Below are 18,731 nucleotides of genomic sequence, written 5' to 3'. Positions count from 1 at the left end.
ACTCCATGGGCTCCAACAGAAGTCTATGTGCTCTGCCAGCATTTAAACAACGCTGGACGCTCTTAGCCTCCCTCCCCCACAGCCCCAGAGCAGGCTATTAACCAGAAACAGGAAGCAGAAAATTAACCAAAAATAAGAACCGAAACCTACCTAATATCTCACTGCCTCTCAAAATGCAAAGAGCAAATGAGCAGCTCCCATGAGGGGAGAGGGGAACTGTCTTAAAGAGGTTACCCCAGGATTCTGACACTGTGAAGAGCAAGGGCAGAGTGAGGGCTGAATCTGAGGGGAGATGCGAAGGGGAACTGCAGCTGTGCAGAAAGGGAGGGAAGGGGGCAAGAGGCTGATGTAATTCTGGGCACGGCATGCCAATGAGATGAAAACAGGTTTTTTAATATTGGAACCCCCCAACAGCCACTGGAACCTAAGTGCCCCTTCATTTTTATCCTTGCATTTGTGAGGATCACAGACGACAATGAAAACAGGCTGGCACCAGTTTCTTCTGTTAGTGTCCTGCGTCTTCAGGGAGGCAGTCGCCCCTCCTGGGAGAGGAAGAGGCTCCTTTCAGAGGAACGCAGGGCCCTCCCTGGCTGTCCTCATCACCAGCATCCTCAGAACTCGCGGATATTAACAGACAGCACTTCCTGGGGTTCCAGGACTTTAATTTTCCCTGCTTTATCCCCCCCGACCCCCGACTTTCTATTTTTTTCCTTTTTTTAAAATAATCAAATTGGCAGAAAACTAGCCGGGGCTGGCGGCCACGAGCAAGAGGGGGGATCCACTGAAAAATCGCCTAAATTCACACTGAGGTTTCAGGTCATGGTTGCTGAGGTGGGGGTGAGGTCAGGGCTTGGAGAGATTTCCCAACTCACCTTAGAACTGTTTTTCCAAATGATTGGGGAAGAGGTCAGAATGGGGTCCCCCATTACTATGGATGAGTGGAGAAGTCAATGCTCCCCCCATCCCTCAAGTTCTTCAGAGATTTAGAGATAGAAGGCTGCAATTTCTAATTGCCTACAATCTTCTCTTAAAAATATAAAACACGTGCAGTTGGCTTTGGTACAAAAAAAGAAAACAACAACAACAAAAAAAAACCATTCTGGTCCCTGTGAGTTTTCCCCCTCATCCTCCAACAAACCATTATGGCCACCTCAACCTGTATTCCATCAACTCTAGGAAGCCAGGTTAAGCTCCTGGGGTTTCCACAGAAGACAGAGAGAAGGGGGAACAGCAGTAAGAGGTTGAGGGGAAGGGGAGAGGGACATGGCCCTGACCACAGCCCTTCCTGAAGGGGCAGTAGGGTCTTACGGCTGCAGCCTCTCCTCAAAGATGGGTGTTGCTCAGGAGGGGTGTCAGGGCTAGAACCCAGCAGCTGCATGGTTAAGCCTGAATAAACCCCAGTAGTGTTAAAGGACAAGGCCCCGTGTTCCCTATGGCTTGGTTCCCATGTCCCTGGTCCTCTAAGTCTCCCCTCTCCCTCCGTAACTAATAAACAATAAATAAATAAATTTTCCTAAAGTAGAGGGAAGAAGGCATGAAAAATTGGCATCTGCAGTGTGCTTCTGGATGCCAGCAGGGGGCACTGTGGCTTAATTACCCCAGCTTCCTAAATGGCCCCCAGGTATCCAAGGATACCAAGAGATGGCAAGGACAGTAAGCAGTTCTTTCAAATGTTCCCTTGTCATTGGCAGATTGGAGTCCCCAAGGTTTGCCTCCCTCAGCAATGTTCTTCAGGGGACACCGGGTGGGGGGAGGGGCCCCCTTAGCTCTCGGAAGCTAAAGGCTCCCCATCTCGGCTCTCAGTCTCTTCCGGGATGTCCTGCATTCGGGTGAAATCTGGAGGAGGAAGGGGCAAAGTCAGTGAGTGAACAGAGGCTCCCGTGATCAGCCGAACCCCTACACGGATGCCTCCCTGTCTGTGGGCTGAGCAGCTCAGAGAGCTGGGAGGGATGGCTGCTGCTGCTGCTCCTAAGTCACTTCAGTCGTGTCCGACTCTGTGTGACCCTATAGACAGCAGCCCAGCAGGCTCCACTGTCCCTGGGATTCTCCAGGGAGGGATGGCAGAGATCTGTAATCCCTGGGTGATGGGAAAACTGTCCACAAAATAATGGATCCATACCTAGGTAGCTTGTTAAATACATGGAGATACAATATGGTTAATAAGATACAAAATATTTTAAGATGAGTATTACATGAAGTCACAGTAGCTTCAGGTTATTTTGTATTTCCTGAGCCAACTATAAGAACTTGGAGGTCTTTGACATTTTTTCACTCTGAAAATCTATTTCTGCTTGAAAAGGTTGGGAATCATGGACCTACTGGAGCAGAGGCCTCTACATTTTCTGCTTCTGAGAGATCCACTACCTGTTTACCAGGAGGCAAACCAGGAAGCACTCTAGGCCCGTCCCAAGAGTGACTATGGAGCTCAGTGGTTGGTTAGGGACCATCCTAAACACTCCTGTGCTTTCCAATGCAGGCTCCACTTGGAAACTACAGCCCAAAGGTCTGTACCCAGGTTACACCCCGTTTCTAAGCCATGTCTCTGGCAGGACCTCACCTCGTGGACTATGGGGTGGAGACAGACGGCTGCCACCCTCCTCCTCGCTGCCGGTATCAGGGTCACTGCTATCTTGCAGCCGCTCGTCGGGGCTGCCCAGCTCCTGCCTCTCTCGATCCTCAAAGGGTCGATGGATGGAGCGAATAGTCACAGGCAAATCCAGGCGGTCGTGGCCTCGGCTGGGCTATGGACAGCAGGCAGAAAAAGCAGGAGGTCCAGGAATGAGCAGTGTGAAGACTTGACTCTCAGTACATCTACCACTGACTGATTTCTTTCTGCACCCATCGAAATTGTTCAGCCCTCCCATCAGTATCCTAATATCCTTCAAGTCTGATGCCTGATTTCATTTGGCCTCCAGTTCCTCTCAGATTCTCTCCTGGACCCTGATGTCCACCCCAGGTTAGTTCACTACTTCAAGCGTCCTTACCTGTGGGGGTGTGAAACTCAAGTACAGGGCATCACCAGCAGGGAGGCTCCGACGCCGCGGATCCAGAGGCCGGCGGGCCCAGGGGGCCTCAGCCACGAGTGGGGGTTCCGTGTGGCCCAAGGCGGCCAGCTGCCTGCGAGCCTCCTCGGCCTCCCGCTCCAGCAGGGCGCGGGCCTGCTCGCTCTCCCGGAGCCGGGCTTCCAAGCTGCCGGCCTCAGTCGCACGCTCCTCGCCAAGCCGTCGGCAGCGCCGCAGCTCCTCCTGCAATAGCGCGTGTTGCCGCTGCAGCAACGCCAGTTCCGTAGCCTGCTTTTCAGGAGCCACAGGGACGCCCCCGGCTCTGCCAGCCTCCCCATCCCGGGAATTGGCTCTGGTCAGCTTTTCCCGCCGCTCGGGGCCCTCAGGGAACCGGGCTTCCATCAAAGTGTCCTGCTGGGCCACAGCCGCCTGCGGGTGGAATGGAGATGAAGGGATGTATCAGAATCCCATTTCTTCTATCTCTCATTCCCCAGGGCCCAGGTTTTGAGTCCCATAGAGCTTGAATCAGAGGAAGGCTTAGACAGGCCTGTTAGGATGGTTCTGCTCTAGCTAAGTGGGCAGCTCTGGCCCAGTCCCTCCCATTCGCATTGGAGCCCCTGCCCTCACTGACCTGTAGGCCATGCAGAAGTCCATAGAGATTGACCAATCGCTGCAACGCTTCCTGAGGACAGAGGAGAGGGGGGACAGAGTCCAAGCTTCAGGATGGGAGAACTGACCAGAAGTTGGATAAGTGTGGGTGTGGGGACAATAAGACTGCAGGTATTTTGAGGTATATACAGCACCCCCCACTCCAAACTGGGCTCCAGTTTCTCAGCTGAGAGTAACCCCTCTTTTAGTCTCCCATACCATCGCAAGCCCATCTCACCTCCTGGGGAGATCTCAGCTGATTTCCATTTCGATCCTGCAGAAATGGGCAAGGATGGGGCATCAGCAGACACACGAGTCCCTGGTGCCTGTCCCTGATAGCTCTGTGTCAAGGGTCTATAGGCCAGCAGTCCATTTCCCACCCTCTAGCTAAGTCCTGACACCTCCTGAAACCCACCTTCTGGCTGGAGTCTGAGTCGGCTCTGCAGAGCTCAATGGATCCATTGAAGGTTCTGGCCTCACCATCTGTTGAGAAGGGGAAAATGATGCACCGGCCTCGCTCCCCCAGCACCCTGACACCACTCAGACCTTGGTACCACCTCATTAACACCTCCCACCTGCCGTGGTCCCCTACCCTGGCACTCACTGGCAGTGACTCCAGGACTCGTGTTACCACCGCTATCTGGCTCCACGGGCAAGGATGGTTCCCGGGGTGTCAAGAGCAGCTCCACTCCAGGCCCTACCAGCAGGTCTTTCAGGCCCTCCACTGTGCGGAAAGAAGAGGTGAGGACAGAAGGGATGGAATTCTGCAGGGGGTGGGAGGGGCTGCTGTTCACTCAGTTCACAGGACATGCAGGCATCTAGGGAAATGCCCCCTGCACAGGTAATGGGGTCTCAGTGGCAACACTACATACGAGGAAAAGATCATTAAAGTGACCAGGGGTGTGCAGGATGAGAGGTGGCAAAAAGTAGCAAGGGCCATCTTCCCCCGCCATTCCTGGCATCCAGCACCCAACAGGCACTTGGGGGAGTTCCGAACTATGGGATGGACATTCCCCTTGTCTAGCCACGTGTCCCTATTGTGTGATGGCGAAGAGGTGAGTCCAGATTCTTCCCCAGAAGCTCCCTCACCCTCACGGATGGCATCCTGCAGTAGCCGCTCGCCACGAGGGGACTCAAGGGACTCAGAGCGGAAGAGGCCCCTGGGCAGGGTGGGCAGGGGCACCCCGCTGCCGCCATCCTCTTCCACCTGGAAGTGGGTCATCTCGGCAAATAGCCCAACCTTCTCCTGCAGCAGCTCCACCAGGGCCCGGTCTTTCTGCTGCAGCTCCACTGTGGATGAGAGACAGGTGAGCACCTGGAAGAGCCCACTAGGAGTGGAGGGGCAGCCCCAGGGATGAGGAGCCAGGTATGGGCAGGGCGGCAGGACTGCATTTTGGGTTTTTTTTTGGCATTTATGCAAAAGAAGAGAACTTTTTTTGGGGGTAATGAGTAACACATGCAGTGTTGTCTTCAAAACGAAAGTGTGTAGCAGGGCCTGCAGGCTGTCCACCAGCTTTCATCTCCCCATGTTTTAATTACAAGAGGAGTTCAAGTTTCCTCTGGGCGTGTGGCTGCCCAGTTACACGCCATTTCCCAACCTGCCTTGCAGTTAGGCATTGCCACAGGACTAAATTCTGACCAGTGGATGGGAATGTCTTCCTGATCTGGCCTTAAAAGAAATGAGTATAAACTCTCCTTGTCCTCGAACCCTCCTTGCTAGCTGGGATGCAGATGTGAGAGCAGAAGCTGGAGGAGTGATGTGGTCCATAGAGATGGGGAATCTTCATGACAAAGAGGGCACAGCTGCGCTACCGCCCTGCACTTCTCGCTTCTGGACTGTTACGTGGAGAGAAATAATCTACCTCATGTGACCAAATGGTTTTTGTTGATTTTTTTTTTTGGTATAGTAGTTAGATCATACCCCCAATTAACATACAGATCTATGGTAAAAAAAAAAAGTCAGTATCTTAATCCTGTTATTCCTAGTTTCCCTTCCCAGAGAAACCACAGTAATAATATCCTCCTAGAGACACTCTACACATATACACAAAATGCATCGCACATATCTATCCCCAGTACTAGTGACAGCATATACTTCACAGCGTTTTAAACCTTGCTCTTCTCACTTAACTAAATGTTTTGGTTGTGGATCTACATCAGCCCTCATACAGCCAACCTCTTTTTAAGATAGTATTCCCCTGTGTGGATATATCATACTAATAAATTATTTGAACAAGTTCTGTGGGTAGACTTACTGTTTTCTGTTTGTTTTTTGAAAACGTCATATAATTTTTTTTATTACACTTTTTATTTGGTATTGGAATTTAGTCGATTAACAGTTCTGTGATAGTTTCAGATGGACAGCTAAGGGACTCAGCCATACGTATACATGCATCCATTCTCCCCCAAACTCCCCTGGACTTACTCTTGATACGCCGGAGGTAAGCCTCATCCTCTGTCTCAATCAGGGGGAAGTCCTCCCTGGATGGGCATCTGGAGGGATCACAGGTTGGGTGGGGTTCGGGGAAGGAAGCTAGGTTACACACCAGGAACCTGCCTTCCCTCCTTCCCAAACGTGCTCTGTACTTCCCCGATAAGACTCGTCAGCTCCGCGCCCTGGCTTCATCTGCTCTTGACCCTCTCCTTTTCCTGGCACTGACGATCTGCATCTACTTGCCAGTGCCTCTCCGAAAGTCACCCAGAGAGGCAGCGTAGTGCAGAAGGACCACTACAGGTTTTGGTGTCAAGCACACTGGGCTCAGATTCTGGCTCTGCACTTTACCAGGTGGTAACCTCTCTATTTCTTCATATGAGAAACAGGGATGATATCTTCCTCACAGTTTGTTTTTTTTTGGTATGAGGATTAAATGAAATAATATACTAGAGCTTTGAACGTGGCATAAGCTCAATAAAACAATTATGAATAATGTTTTCATGACTATAAATATTAACATTATTAATAAAGAGGCCACTATAGATATACTGTCAATGGGATAGCAACTTTGGTCTTGTTTTCCCAGAACAGGTAATTTCATATTTTTGCACAAATTTCTGAAAAATTTGCTCAAAAGTCTAAATTGCAGAAGTGAGAAAATATATATAGGTTTATATATTATAGAGAAGAATCCACTCTCTGAAAAGTTAAAAAAAAAAAAATCATAAACATCCTAATTCAGTTTATTTTTCAAGCATTATCCTTGAGAATGCACTTGCTTTTCTTTTTTAAAGTTTTATTTATGTATTTTTGGCTGTGCTGGGTCTTAGCGGCTACACAGGCTGTTTCTCTAGGTGTGGCAAGTGGGGGCTATTTGCTAGTCACGGTGTACAGGCTCCTCACTGTGGTGGCTTTTGCTGTTGTGGAGGATGGGCTCTAGGGCGCTCAAGGCCTCAGTAGCTGCAGTTCCCAGGCTCTAGAGCACAGGCTCAATAGTTGTGGTGCACGGGGTCAGCTGGATCTTCCCGGATCAGGGATTGAACCTGTGTCTCCTCCACTGGCAGGAGGATTCTTTATCACTGAGCCGCCAGGGAAGCCTGAGAATCCATTTTTGACACTTTACATGCACTTTACTTTTTGTCTGCCTTGAAGGCAGCTCTTCGTCTGAGCCACCAAGGAAGCCCCTTTACTTTGTTTTATCACAATAGACACATACTCAGATCTGATGTGTGTCCAACAGCAGCCAAAGATTTGTTGCTTTAGCACACAAAATGATTTCTTTGTAGCCTCTATCGTATGAGGTTTGTTTCAGTCTTGCTCCTCTGATCACTAGTATCAATGCTTTCATTATCCTCTTTTTCTTTTTTTTTTATTATTCTCTTTTTCGTTCATTTTTAGAAAATGAAGGTTAAAGACAATACAATCCAAACAATGGCCCACTGCCTACAGACTAAGATGTTAATGAAGGTGAAACTATACTGCTGACTGGCAGGCATGCTGGCACGTGCCAACTTAAAGTATTCCTTTGGCTTGTCAGCTCATGGTGCATTCAGAAGGCGGTTGGGATTGTCACTGTATAAAATGCAACTTTACCGGGCAAGAGAACATAGATGACCTTGCCTGCCTTGGGCCATCTTGTCTCTCTCCTGGCCTCTCCTTCCACTTCTGAACCCTGGGTTCTGTTCCCTGGGAGTGCTGTGGTCCAGCGGCCCAAACTGCAGGAACCACAAGTCCATGCACACACTCACACTCGCACACTCTGCTGAATGACGCGGATCCAGGTGCTCCGGTCATCCCGGGATGCCGTGTGGACCTCGTACATCTCAGGGGGTGCCGCACTGATCAGAAACATCCCTTTCTCCTGGTTAGCGATGTCCCGCACGATGAGATTCTGCAGTGACACCACCGAGGGCTTGTCCTGCCAATTGGGGCACAGGAAGGATTAAAGCTGGGAATCCTGACCCCTGGATATTTGAGTCTTCAGTCCTCCTGGAGTATCCAAAGGATTGAAGAGTCAGCCGAGAATACAAGTTAAGAGCTCAGACTCTGGTGCCAGCCAGAGTGGACTTAGAAACGTCTGTGACCTTTGACAATTTAATTAACTTTAAGCTTTACTTTTCTCATCTACAAAAAGAGGATAATCATGTGCCTTCCTAACATGTGTAAAAAAATTGGCTGCATATAGTAACAATATGTGTTGGCTCTTCTTATTCCTTCTGATCATATTTATATGCGTTGGCTCTTCTTATTTTTCCTGATTATATTATGGTAGTGGTTACAATAATAGCTATTTGATGTTGGAGGATTTCCTGGCCAGGGTAGGAAAGTAAGAAGGGTCTGAAACACTTGTCTATGCTGAGAAAGAAGGTGGAAGGTCTCACCAGGGCAGGAAAGATGTACTTCTGGTCCTTCTCTTGGAGAAACACCAGCACATCTGTCATCAGCAGCATGAGCACATCTGGCAGGGGGATGAAGGCAGGAGGAGAGTCAGCGTTAGAGGATACGAGCAGCTGTTTCCCTTTCCCCGACCTCTCTCCCTCTGGCTGTTTCCCCCTCCTTTGCAGACCTCCCACCTCTCCCCATTCCTATAGCTCAGAAACGGTGGGGGGTGGGGGGAACACATGTGTCATTAGATAAAACAGTTTCTTGGGCTAGAGATGCCTATAAGCAATCACCCAATGGCCTTGAATAAAAGCCTCTTTATCCAATGAATGCTCCTTAACCTGTGGTCTGCAGACACCTAAGGTGTCTACTATCAGGCTTTAGAGGATCTATAGAGCCTCTAAAGTTCCATAAGCAATTTTTACATATTAATCTATCACACGTGTGTTTTTCTGTGTGAAAGGGTCCAGAATTCTTGTGAGGGTAAAACGACTCCCAGAGCCTTTCAGTTCCATGTTGAACAACTGACATAAGATCTTTTTGGATATTTGGTCTAAGATTCTCCCCACGCCAGCATATTCCCCACTTCTTATTTTGTGCTCCGTGGGGAGGGGAACAGTTAGGTTCCTTATTCATTTCTCCCACCGTTGAACAATCCCAATCTCCTTCAACAACAGCAGGCCCTGCTTTCATTTTCCGTTTCTGCCCCACCTTCAAGGCTCTCACATTCTACGGGGTCCTGTGCTTTAAGACTTGGGGGAGACAAAGGTCAACCCATGAAAGTCAGATGTCACAGTCAAGAAAACACACAGGCATCCTCTGCCCTTGGAGATCTTTCTAAGTTGTGGGCACACAGAAGGGGAGGGCTTTTGCTAAAGGCTTCAGAAATAAAGCTCTTCAGCCTTGCTATTTTTAACCCCCCCATGGTTTATATTCTTAGCTGCTGCGTGGGAGGGATGGGAAGGAGAGAAAGGGATGGAGGAAAGTGGCTGGCAAAGCCTGCAATACTCAAGCCTATGGAGTGGGGGCTTCATGACACGGGACGGAGGTGTAGGCAAGCTCTGGCCTCAGGTAGCATTCCTCACACCTAAAGCTGAGGTCTGCGACTCTTCTGCTTTGATTTAGGTAGGCAAGCCTTGCCCAGTACAGTCTGGGAAGAGAGGCTGGGACAGTGCGCCCCGCCCTGAACACACCTTCCCTGCAGTCTTTTCTCTTCTCCACTTGGCCCGCCCTTCCCTGGGCTCCACCCCCTCCAAGGGCCTTCCTCAGCTGTGTTCCCAAAGTGCCTGCCCATTCCCCAGCCCTAGTGGCTGGGACTCCAGCTGGTAGAACCAACTACCCGGGTCTAATCCTCTATTCCTGGAATTTCTCTGTTTTTCTCATCAAAATCGGTAGCTTTCTGGGCACGCAAGGACCAAAGGAATGAACAAATCCTGACAACAAAGTCCTTGTATCGCCCATGAAATTAAATCCAGAATTCTGACTTTTGTTACAACAGAGCTCACATATTTTCCTCCCACTGGGTCTCACCAGGGCTACATTAAAAGAGGTCCTATGGGCTTGGGGCTTCTCCCTCTTTATATCTGGCCATGCACTCTTGCCTGGTCTGCCAAGTTGTCCACTGACCTTTGAAGCGCCCAGTCGCCGTCTTCCAGAGCAGGCAACCATCGTGGATGAGCTTGCGCCGCAGGAGCTCCTCTCGGCCAAAGGGGCCCTTGCCAGGAACCGGGGCCTGAGCCCGAGGGTCCATGCGGTTGTAGATCTCCTGCAGGCGGGCCCCTTTCTCCAGCTCGTGCACATCCTGGTCCACGTTGGACAGCAGCTCCTTCACCAGCCCCAGGGCCGTGGTCAGGTCCTGGCGCTCCTCCTCCATCCCTGACACCGAGGTCGGCGTGAGGAAGGGGTGGCCCAGCCAGCTTCACGCCAGTCCCCATCCCACTGATCTCAATCCTGCCTTCAGAGGCTGCCCAGGGTTCCATATCTGACCCCCTTCCTCCTGGTGGTTGTCCAGGGCCACGCCTCACCCCTGACGGCCCTCTCGAGTCCTCCTCCCTCCTGACTCGCCCTCTCACCGTGGGAATGCTGCAGGATGCGGTTGATGAGCACCGGGTACTTGGTGATGCGCTGAGTCACTAGCAGAATGCACTCTTGTACCCCGTGCCGCTTCAGCACCGCTGAGCGGGTCACTTTCTACAAAGCGAGGTCAGGGCTCAGGGCCAGAGGGGGACCCGCGGGGAGGGCTTGGAGCCTAAGCCCTGGTGCCAGCCTGCCCTTGGTCATTTACCTCATGCCAGCTGGCGGGAGGTTAATGACTCTGGAAAATGGGGCCGACAAGGTCACAGGTTTACTGTGAGGACCCAAGGAGCGAAAGCACTCACTCTACCACTCCGAGGGGAGTGGAAAAACGAGCAGCTGTGTCCACTAGGGCTGGGGCACTAGAGGAGGCAGAGGGTGGGTCTTGGAGAGGTTTGCTCACCCGGATGAACTGCTGGAAGCGTTTGTCTCGGGCATACAGCTCCTTATAGAGTTTTAAGGCCTTGGTGTGGCGGCTACAGAACTCCGAGTAGGTCTTCCGCATCTGCTCTGCGCTAGGACCTGAGAACTAGAAGTTGGGGGAGCAAGGCTGGGTCAGCATGTCCCCCAAAGTCACCTCTCAACCCCAATGCCCTCTCGCCTCCTGCTAAACAGGCTGGCTTCCTGCCTCTCCAACTCTCTCTGCCCTACCCCCCTGAGTCTGGAGATGAGAAATGCCCACTCTAGTCACATCCCCGCCCAGGACTGCTGCCCAGGGCTCCTGGCTTTTCTCACCTGGCTGATGAGCAGGTCCCCCAAGCGATGGATGACGAAGTTCCGGGTGCTGCCAGGGCACAGGGCCTGGCGCCGGCGATCCAGCAGCTGGCTGAGGAAGCGCGTGTGGATGTCAGTGAGCTCGTCCACACAGGGGAACAGGCCCTGGACCACTCCCGGCTCCAGCTGCAGCTCTTCCAGCATGCCCGTGCGGAAGAGGCGGGTCATTATCTTCAGTGTCCGCACGTGGTGCAGCTCTGTCTGGATCAGCTCTGTGGGGACGGTGGAACACCCGGCTTGGCCACAGCTGGCGGGGCCGAGGCTGGAGACCTCAGGCTCGTTAGAGGTTTTCAGTTTCCCTTCCAGGCTAATATTCTGCGTTATGATCTTAGATCATTTTTCTGATCATTTATCTTTAAGCCTTGCCATCTCAAGGCATAAAGGCAAAAACTATGTGTTCCCTACACGTCTAGGCTTCCCACAGTCCCCAGCAGAGAGTTGGGCATGGAATGGGCAGAGAGGAAAGACTAAGTTGATTGGAAGGAAGGGATTAAGAAGGGCCTTGGAGGTCAACAGCCCCAAAAGCTGGGGACCTCGGAGCTACTTATGGGATCCCTGGCAGGGTCTTGAAGGCCAATGGGATAAGAGGAAAGTGTCTTGAGAGGTAAGGGCTGGCAGAGGAAGGACACAGAGAAACAGGGCCGGTGACAAAAAGAGAAGTCTGGGGTGGTCTTCCTGGCTCACCATAGATGACATCCTGCTGCTTCATCACCTCCTTTTTATGCTGCTGCAAGAAGCTGCTATCCACCGCAAGGCTCCAGGAATCAGCTGCAAAATCCTTCTCATCCATCTCAAAGTCACTCATCAGCTCATTGTAGATCACCTCGGCACCTGGACACGAGTGGGGGAAATGACTCGGACCCCAAATCTCTTCCCTGGGTCCTGGGCCCTTCTCTGGATCCCTTCCCACCCTGCCTTTCTCAGGCCAGCTCCCGCCCACCCCTCACGCCTGGGTCTCCCCCAGGTCCGGGCACGGTCACCTTCGTCGATGAGGGACTCCACCGACAGTGTCCGGTTCCGCATGTTGAGGGAGTCCGTGGACTGTGAGAGGATCCGGCGCAGGCCCAGGGGAGACTCATCATTGAAGTGTCTGAGGGGAGTAGAGCCTGGCTGCATCACCCAACTGACTCGGGCGAGAGATCCCTTCCCAGGTTGGGGAACAAAGGCGGCATCCCAGAGGCAGTCACCCCAAGTTCTCCTTACCTGTCTATCATCTGAACTCAGGGATGGGAAGGAGCTCTCAGCCCCTCCCCCCGGCCTGTCTCCACAGCCTCACTCTGCCTGCCTGGTTCTACCGTCCCCAAGTAGAGGCTCACCCAGCAATATTGGTGGTGGAGACGCTTTTGGCTAAAGACAAGGAGGAGCGGCCACGGCGGGAGCCGAGCAGGGACTGCCGGATGTCGGAGGGGTAGATGGCTGAGCTGGGCCGCTCCCGAGTGGTAGCTGTTGGAGGGGATACCAAGCAAGCAAGCCTCAAACCTGGTGCCTTCCCAGGACTCAAGCCTCCCAGGCTCCTGGACTAGAAAGGAAGCCTCCTCTCCAACCCCACCTTTAGCCCAGTTCTAGTCAGAGAACAATGATAATAATGCTACCCATAAACTTGTGCAATACTTTTAATGGTTACAAAGAGCTCTTCTTATCTCTTCCCTGCCACAAGCCTATAAGCAAACTGCAGCTCAGGATGGTGAAGAGACTTGTCCGGGGTGACTAAGCTGGTGGCTGAGCACAGACTCAGACTCTAGTCTTCCTGACTAAGCACCCCGCTCTTTCTGTCACACCAGATCTTTGTGAATTGGCCCTTAACAACTTCTGCCAATATCCCCAAGTGCCATGTAAATAACTGATCATAATAATATAAAGCGTGAGCAGGCTCAGATGACCAGTCATCCCAAGCCTTCAACCTTCTTTGAATTCTGCTGTCCCGCCCCCAGGCCCATGGGTCTAGATCTCCCTTGTGCCGCTGCCATCAGCTTCCAGTTGAAGGGAGGAAGGTGCTGTGCCACGGAACGACCTCAGGGGGGCAGCAGAGCCCATGGGCCGAGAGGCCTGGTGGGCCAGGGTCCTGGGGCAGCTTCCTGCACCCTCACTACTCACTCTTACTGCGAAGTGAAACGGACTGCAAGGCAGTGTTGTTCTTCAGCAGGGCAGCTTTCTGTTGCTGTGAGACAGAGAGCAAGAGAGACACCAAAAACAGCTGTCACCCAAGGGTCACCTCTGTGGGCCCAGGACAGAAGCTGGGTGGCTGGCCCCCTCGGGAGAAAGCTGGCTTGATGGCTAAGGGCATCAGGGTGGCTGAGCCCAGTGCCAAGGGGATGTGTCCAGAGCAACAGGCTGGCCCCTTCCGGCGGGGCCTGAGGCCTAGGATGGAGGGTCGGGCTGTCCCGTGGCGAGGAGAGGGGTTGGGGAACACACGGTGAGGAATGAACGGAATAGGCATGAGGGTACCGCACACTCACTACCCTCTCCCCCAGCCCTCTGCCCTCCCTGCCATCTCACCTTCTGCTTGACCTTGGTACAGTTGGCGAGGGTGTCTTTACAGCGGTTGTGGATAGTCACATTGCAGGCTGGGAGGGTGGGGTAGAGAGGGTGACGGGAGGGCTGGGTGGTACAGGACAGGACACACCCACATGCAGACCCCCAGGGCCCCCTGGCCACACCTTCGGAGACTCGCCCCCTCCCCAGGCTCCTTGGCCATCGCCACACCCCAGTCCCTCTCCTCCCGCCTCCCCCTCCCTTCAAGCAGGAGATGAAGTGAGGGGGGATAGGTATGGACCACAATTAAGCCATAGGAGGGGGATAATCCCGACTCAAAGATGACCTGTGAGGTGCACTAGAGGGAAGAAGGGGTTACTGGCTGCCAGAGATGAGCTCAAGAAGCACAAAGGTGGTTGAGAATGACAGATGGCAGAAAGGACGCCCACGGAACAGAAGGTGGCACAGGAGCAGCTGGGATGGGGGCTAGGGGCAGGGGGGGGATGAACATCCCCTGGGCAGCGAGGAAATGGGCCACATCAAGTGGATCCTAGCAGGTGCCACGATCCTCATCGTACAGATGAGGAACCCGTCTCCTGGAGAGCTTAAATCATTTGCCAGAGGTCCTGGTGGCAGAGCTGGAGTTTAACTCAGGGGTGTCTGGGTTCTACGTGGAGCCACGTGTCTGTCGGTGAACCCTGGCTAGGCCTAAGCGACGCAGAGGCTGATGGATCCAGCAGCAGAGTTGGGACTGGCCATGCCTTGCCCCTGCCGGCCACGCCTGCCTGCCTTCTGTACTGCTCAGCTATGCTTGCTATGACTCCAGTCTCCCTTCCGGGCCCGGGGAGTCTTGTTCTCCAAGTAAGGCAAACCCACAGCTCCCACACTCCATCTGCTTCTCCCTCATCACCCACCCCACCTTGCCGTGGGGTAGGAGAGAAGAGGCGAGGAGGGGTAGCCATGCCTGGGCGCTGGGACTACCGGCTGTCCTGTTCGTCTCCGTGATCTGCCCTCAGCCCTTGGCTGGCTCCAGCTTCCCCTCCCCCATCCAACAACACCGGAAACTCTGCTAACTCCTTCAGACAATACCCAGCATCAGGCTTACTTCCACAAATACAAGGCGAGCAGGGTGGGGCAGAGGGGCAGACAGAAGTGGGGGCTGGGGCTGCGCCCACCCCGCTGGAGCTCTCCTCAACCTCCAGCACCCAGTGTCTCTGGATCGAACCTCCGCTTTCCACCTGCTCTCAAAATAGCGCTTGCTGCCCGCCTCCCCAGTTCCCCTGGCAACGAGCTTCCAGATTGGGGATTTTGTCAGGTCTCTAGAGGGATCTAGATTGGGGTTCCCTCCTCACCCTCATAAACTCAAGTTGAACAGTGAGGAGGGAGGGAGGCCTCACTGGTTCTGTCTGGGGTTCCCTGTCAGGTTCCATAGAGATTTAGAAGCTAAAGCTTTTGCTCCTCTGTTCTGCAGTGGGCCATGCTGCTCAAACCAGAAGCAGCTCTTTGCCATAAATCTGGGGGTGGATGGGTGGACAGGGTGGGAGCCCTCTGTACAGGCATCTTGGGGAAGGAAGAAATCTTGGCTTGTACTTAATACAGGGCTATCCTGAGATGTGGCTGAAGGTCAGGAGTTCTAACCGCTATTCTCTCAATATACACATTGCTACCATATCCTCTCTTTCTCACTACGTATCAGTCGGACTAGAAATTTGAGATGAGTGTCCTTATCCCTAATCCTTCAGAGATTTAGAGATTTCAGCCTCCACCTAGTCAACAGAAAGGGAGGGGGCAAGGGGACCCTGAAGTCCTGAACACCCAGTTCGGCCCAGGGAGATCGGCAGAGCAGCTGCAAGGCTGGCAGCCTCCCATCCAGCTCCCCTATCCAACCCCCCTTCCCAGACACACAACATTCCTGCTCCTTCTCCAATCAGTTCTCTGACCCTCAGCAGCTGTTCAGGGAGCTGGGGGATGCCCAGCGGACGACAGCTGCAAGGAGAGCCACCCTGGCCTCCCCTCCCCCATCCCCCCCGAGTCCTGCTCATACCATATTCTGACCGCCACTATTCCTAGACGTAAGGAAAGGAAGAAAGGGTTCAAGCATCCAGCCCTGGCATTTGGGGCTTAGAGAGTGAGCCTTATGGATCCAGGGCAGAAAGGACAGACGGAAGGACCAGGGTCAGAGCGCACTGAAGCAGAGTGACATTCAGGGTCCAAAGAACTTACTTGGGCAGATGAGGGCTTCCTTGGCTGTGATGCTCTTGTTACAGGCATAGCACATGGTCATGCCCGAAACAGAGATGGTGGTGAAGAGGTGCCCATTGGTATAGCGCGCGTCCTTGGCTTCCTTCATCTTCTCCTTTTCCCGGGTCTGCAGAGGGGCGAGAGAGACAGGAAGTGAGGCTGGAGGATGCCAGGGTGCCTGAGAAGTCCAGAGAGGCAGGCGAGGGCAGAGGTGAGCGAGCAACGCCTTCCTGGGGTTGCCAGAAACACACCACTTCCTGAAGCAGAGCCTGCCACAGCGTGTCAGAGGTAGCTGTCCAGGAGCGACTGGCCATCCCCAAGGGCCGAGCTGGCCCCTGACCTACCTGGCCCCTGCGGCTGGGTTGCCTCCTGTTGCCGCTCATCTCCACGGCTCTAGACCTCCGCGTCCTCACTCCACCTCCCGGCTCTAGCTCTGCTCGCCCCCAAGCTGCTGTACTCTCTCCTCTGTGCCGGGAGAAGATGCGCAGAGAGGAGGGGAGAGCAGGCAAAGCAGAAGGTGCCAGCTCACCAGCGCTTTCAAATCTATGGGAGTTAGCTCCTCTTATAACCATGACAACCGGTGTGGAGCCGCTGTCTCTGTGGCAGTGGCAGTCACAGTGGGGGGGCGGGAGATCCCCTTATCAGATTGGCTGAAGGGGGCAGGATGCCTCCACTGCCACCCTCAACAGGAGGTCAGGGTCCCAAACCTTAGAGGTCTCCACGTCTGCTCAGCCCAGGGATACAGGGCCTCTCTGCAGGAGGCAGCATGTCCCCTGCTAACCTCAGGGAGGAGGAGCCTGGTTTCAATCTCTTCACTTGTCCTCTCCGGGATCTTTAAGAAAGGAAACTTGGCCATCAAGGTCTCATTCCTGGCAGGAAGTCTCTTCTGTAGTTTAACTTTTATCCTTCTCACGCTCCCCTCCAAATCCTAGGATTGCTCCCTTCTTCCTCCTCACCCAGTTAGTCTAGGAAGTCCTTTCTGGCATCCACCCTCTGTCCCAGCTGCAGCGTCAGCTCCTCCTGCCCTGCTCTGTCTGGATGGGGCACTCTCTGGGCTTGTCCGCGCAACCTCAGAAGCAGGCATTTCCCATCAGCTTTCTCATCTCCTGCTTCACACCCCGACTCCCACCTCTGCAGGTCAAGTTCTTCTCCCTGACCTCTTTCCTGTCCTTCCTCAAGGCCCCCGAACTTTCCCTGAACCTGAGGAGATGAGAAGATGGGACACCGTGCTTTACACCCATTCCAGGACCCTCCTCAGTGGTCACCTCAGATCCCTGGATTTTCCCTCCACTCTTAGAGAACTGAGAGCAGGAAGCAGAGATGACAAGATCACTCCTGGCAAGGCCTCCCTTGTCTCTCTCAGAAACCGAAGAGCGAAGAGAGAGATCCTGATGGCCGAGGGCGATGAGCCCCGAGTCAGATGACGCTATCGGGGGCCCTGGGACAGCCAATCGAAACTCAGAGGAGGATCCGCAGTCTGGACTTGGGGGTGAGGGGCCCAGTCCTGACTCTCAGCCGAAGTCACTCTATCAGTTAGGAGGCGGGGGAGGGGAAGAGACGCACTGGCTTGGGGCGAGGGTGGAAAAGGGAAGTGTGGAGGGATGGTATGAGTCAACAGCACAGGGGCCAGAGGGCACTGGACTGTGGTGCCCGAGGGTCTCAGGGCTTCCTGGTGCCCCAAGATCCCTCTCTCTCCCAGACCCTCAGAAGTCCCAGGTGTGTCTGAAGGTGAACAGAGCCTGGAGGTCTTGAGGTCATGCCCCACCAATCACCCATTTTCCCTTTCTCCTCCCCTCCCAGCCTCCTGCTCTTCCTATAACACCCTCTCCTTCCCATCCCTGGCCTCCCACCTCTTTCCCACCCTTGCTTCTCCCCTGCTGCTCTTGGCCTCTCTCTCCCCTCCTCCTAGGCCTTGTCAAGAAAGCTCACCAACCTCTCACTCTAACCTCTCTTTTTCTTTTCTGGTACCTACCTATCTGGGCCACTAGAAAATTCTCTCTTTGGTCTAACCACCATGTGCCCAGCTCCAAATTATAGCTCTTTAGGAAATCTAATCCTCCTCTGAATAAAATGGCCTTATAGAACCTGGGAGATTTCCCTCATAGCTCAGTCGGTAAAGAGTCTGCCTGTAATACAGGAGACCCAGGTTCAATTCCTGGGTCGGGAAGACCCCCTGGAGAAGGAAATGGCAACCCACTCCAGTATTCTTGCCTGGGAAATCCCATGGACAGAGGAGCCTGCCAGGCCACATCCATGGGGTCGCTAAGACAAGACTTAGCAACTACACCACCACCATCGCCATAGAACCTCAAAATCCAAGTCCAAACAGCTCACTGCTCTACACTCTGCCTTCTCTTCTCCTCACCTGCCCTCCCACAAACAGAAAAGTTTGAGGAATTGTTATGTTTGAATTAAAAGTAAGCAAACAAAAAACCGTGACCATATTAAAAAGAGCAACATGGAGAGGGGAAAATTAGGGGTATGGGATTAAGAGATACAAACTACTGTGTATAAAATAGATAAGCAGGGAATTCCCTAGTGGTCCAGTAGTTAGGACTCTGCAATTTCATTGCTGAGGGTTCAGTCCCTGGTTGGGGAACTAAAATCCACACAGCATGACTAAAAACAAAAAAGCGAAACAGACAAGAAGCGAGGATGTATTGTATAGCACAGGGAGTTATAGCCATTATCTTGTAACAACTTTA

General features: G+C 53.0%; 1 protein-coding gene across 6 annotated transcripts in view; it reads right to left on the bottom strand.

The window, feature by feature from the left end:
• Positions 1 to 366: 366 nt before the first annotated feature.
• ARHGEF2 (Rho/Rac guanine nucleotide exchange factor 2) overlaps positions 367 to 18,731 on the bottom strand; it is a 48,867-nt gene continuing 30,502 nt past the window's right edge. For 5 of the 6 annotated variants that reach the window (XM_040230301.1, XM_040230306.1, XM_040230303.1 and 2 more), the window contains 21 exons: positions 16,009 to 16,153; positions 13,810 to 13,877; positions 13,408 to 13,471; positions 12,630 to 12,756; positions 12,294 to 12,403; positions 11,998 to 12,144; positions 11,275 to 11,525; positions 10,943 to 11,068; positions 10,539 to 10,656; positions 10,093 to 10,341; positions 8,466 to 8,542; positions 7,833 to 8,002; positions 6,076 to 6,143; positions 4,740 to 4,940; positions 4,255 to 4,374; positions 4,066 to 4,133; positions 3,889 to 3,924; positions 3,634 to 3,684; positions 2,985 to 3,431; positions 2,558 to 2,741; positions 367 to 1,836 (listed from right to left, as the gene is read on the bottom strand). In XM_040230301.1, coding sequence (XP_040086235.1) covers positions 1,763 to 1,836; positions 2,558 to 2,741; positions 2,985 to 3,431; positions 3,634 to 3,684; positions 3,889 to 3,924; positions 4,066 to 4,133; positions 4,255 to 4,374; positions 4,740 to 4,940; positions 6,076 to 6,143; positions 7,833 to 8,002; positions 8,466 to 8,542; positions 10,093 to 10,341; positions 10,539 to 10,656; positions 10,943 to 11,068; positions 11,275 to 11,525; positions 11,998 to 12,144; positions 12,294 to 12,403; positions 12,630 to 12,756; positions 13,408 to 13,471; positions 13,810 to 13,877; positions 16,009 to 16,153 — 2,901 coding nt within the window. In that variant the 3' untranslated portion in view covers positions 367 to 1,762. Of the gene's footprint in view, positions 1,837 to 2,557; positions 2,742 to 2,984; positions 3,432 to 3,633; positions 3,685 to 3,888; positions 3,925 to 4,065; positions 4,134 to 4,254; positions 4,375 to 4,739; positions 4,941 to 6,075; positions 6,144 to 7,832; positions 8,003 to 8,465; positions 8,543 to 10,092; positions 10,342 to 10,538; positions 10,657 to 10,942; positions 11,069 to 11,274; positions 11,526 to 11,997; positions 12,145 to 12,293; positions 12,404 to 12,629; positions 12,757 to 13,407; positions 13,472 to 13,809; positions 13,878 to 16,008; positions 16,154 to 16,370; positions 18,177 to 18,731 lie in introns of those variants that run through there. The other variant, XM_040230302.1, reaches the window with a different exon arrangement.

The sequence above is a fragment of the Oryx dammah genome, unplaced genomic scaffold, assembly GCF_014754425.2.
Source record: "Oryx dammah isolate SB20612 unplaced genomic scaffold, SCBI_Odam_1.1 HiC_scaffold_28, whole genome shotgun sequence".
NCBI classification, from domain to species: domain Eukaryota; kingdom Metazoa; phylum Chordata; class Mammalia; order Artiodactyla; family Bovidae; genus Oryx; species Oryx dammah.
Note: the sequence above shows the minus strand (reverse complement) of the source record. Positions and strands in the feature narration are given on the sequence as shown.